Source organism: Trichechus manatus, unplaced genomic scaffold (genome assembly GCF_000243295.1).
Source record: "Trichechus manatus latirostris isolate Lorelei unplaced genomic scaffold, TriManLat1.0 scaffold00184, whole genome shotgun sequence".
In the NCBI taxonomy this organism is placed as follows: domain Eukaryota; kingdom Metazoa; phylum Chordata; class Mammalia; order Sirenia; family Trichechidae; genus Trichechus; species Trichechus manatus.
Window position 1 is genome coordinate 134,498 of NW_004444120.1, and position 1,384 is coordinate 135,881.

At 38.3% G+C, this 1,384-nt stretch overlaps 1 protein-coding gene across 1 annotated transcript; it reads right to left on the reverse strand.

The window, feature by feature from the left end:
• Positions 1-94: 94 nt before the first annotated feature.
• Positions 95-1,136, reverse strand: LOC101346091 (taste receptor type 2 member 14). Its single transcript, XM_012558748.2, is given in 1 exon segment — positions 95-1,136. A coding segment is annotated over 1 exon segment (717 nt). The 5' UTR covers positions 812-1,136.
• Positions 1,137-1,384: the final 248 nt, after the last annotated feature.

The window sequence follows — 1,384 nt, forward strand, 5'->3', positions numbered from 1 at the left end:
AATGAAAGAGTATTTGACAAGTGTAAACTATCATATAAGAATTTCTTATCAGCTTATTTTCCTCTAGAATATGGAAGATAATCACTTAAATAGTTTACAGAGCTGACGGTTCCTGGTCTTTGAACTTGCACCTCAGCTGCTACAGCACTGAAAGAGAGGCTTGTCTTAGCTTACTGTTTCCCAGAATCAATATAAATGAGTGACCCGACAAATACAAAATTCCAATAGCCTGACAAAACATAATAATCACACTTTTCTCCTGCAAATCAAAGTTCCAAGTAGCTATGAAAAAAAGACAGAAAAAAAAAAAGGCACGCAGTGAAAGGAAGGAGATGGGAGTTTGCACGGCTCTTCTGTGGGCCTCGGTGCTGCGATCTCTGAGTGCTTTGCCATGGAGCACCGACCTCTTGCAGTGTTTCCACAGGGAGAAGAGAAACTTTGTCAGGGACACAGTAAAAGATGTAGAGGTGAATATAGTGGTAGCCAAAATAGGAAGATGGGAAAATTGTGTAAAGTTACTTCTCCTGGAGCTGTAAGTCATGTTTCTTTCATACCCAGTAATCCAGACATTAACATGTGTATTTATCAGTGCAATATTAAAAAACAAGAAGACCAAGGCCATTAGCAATGTCAATGAAACAACCTTCTTAACTCTCCACTTTAGGTAGAGAAAAATAGAGTTAGAAAAACTGGCTATCTTGAGAAAATAAAAGATGTTGAGGGTTGTAGCAAACCAGATGGTAAAATGATTGCTTATTATCCAGGCATTATAAGTGATTCTTAAATATTCTCCACCGAAAGAAAAAACCATATAAAACACAGATACATATCAATTTATGAATATTAGCCAGAGATGACCAGTCCTGGAGATTGCCAAAGAAGTGAGGATTTGATCAGCTGAGGAGATCTTTCTTCTCCTGACACAGGCAGTGCAGTTCACAAATACTATGAGTCCATTCTCTGTATCTCCAATTATGAATTCAGCACTTACAGTGATTGTAAATGTGATCTGTAAAACACTTACCATGCCTACAAAGAGAATGTACCAGTGTCTGATATCCCTACTGAAGACTGTTTAATGCACTCACCTAAAATGTTATGTATATCTGCTTCTTGAAACTTCAACAATATTCTCCGGAAAAAAATCATGTCATAATTTCTTTTAATTGCACACTCAATGTCCAACCAACAAACACCAAGTTGTACTAATGAATAGATTCATAGTTTTCTTCATGAAAATCTTTGATTTCCCCAGACAGCTCAGGTAAGCTTCAGTCCACATACTGTTGTTGTTGTTAGGTGCCATCGAGTTGGTTCCGACTCATGGTGAGGTTACATACAATGCAACGAAACACCGCACGGTCCTGCGCCATCCTCTCAGTCG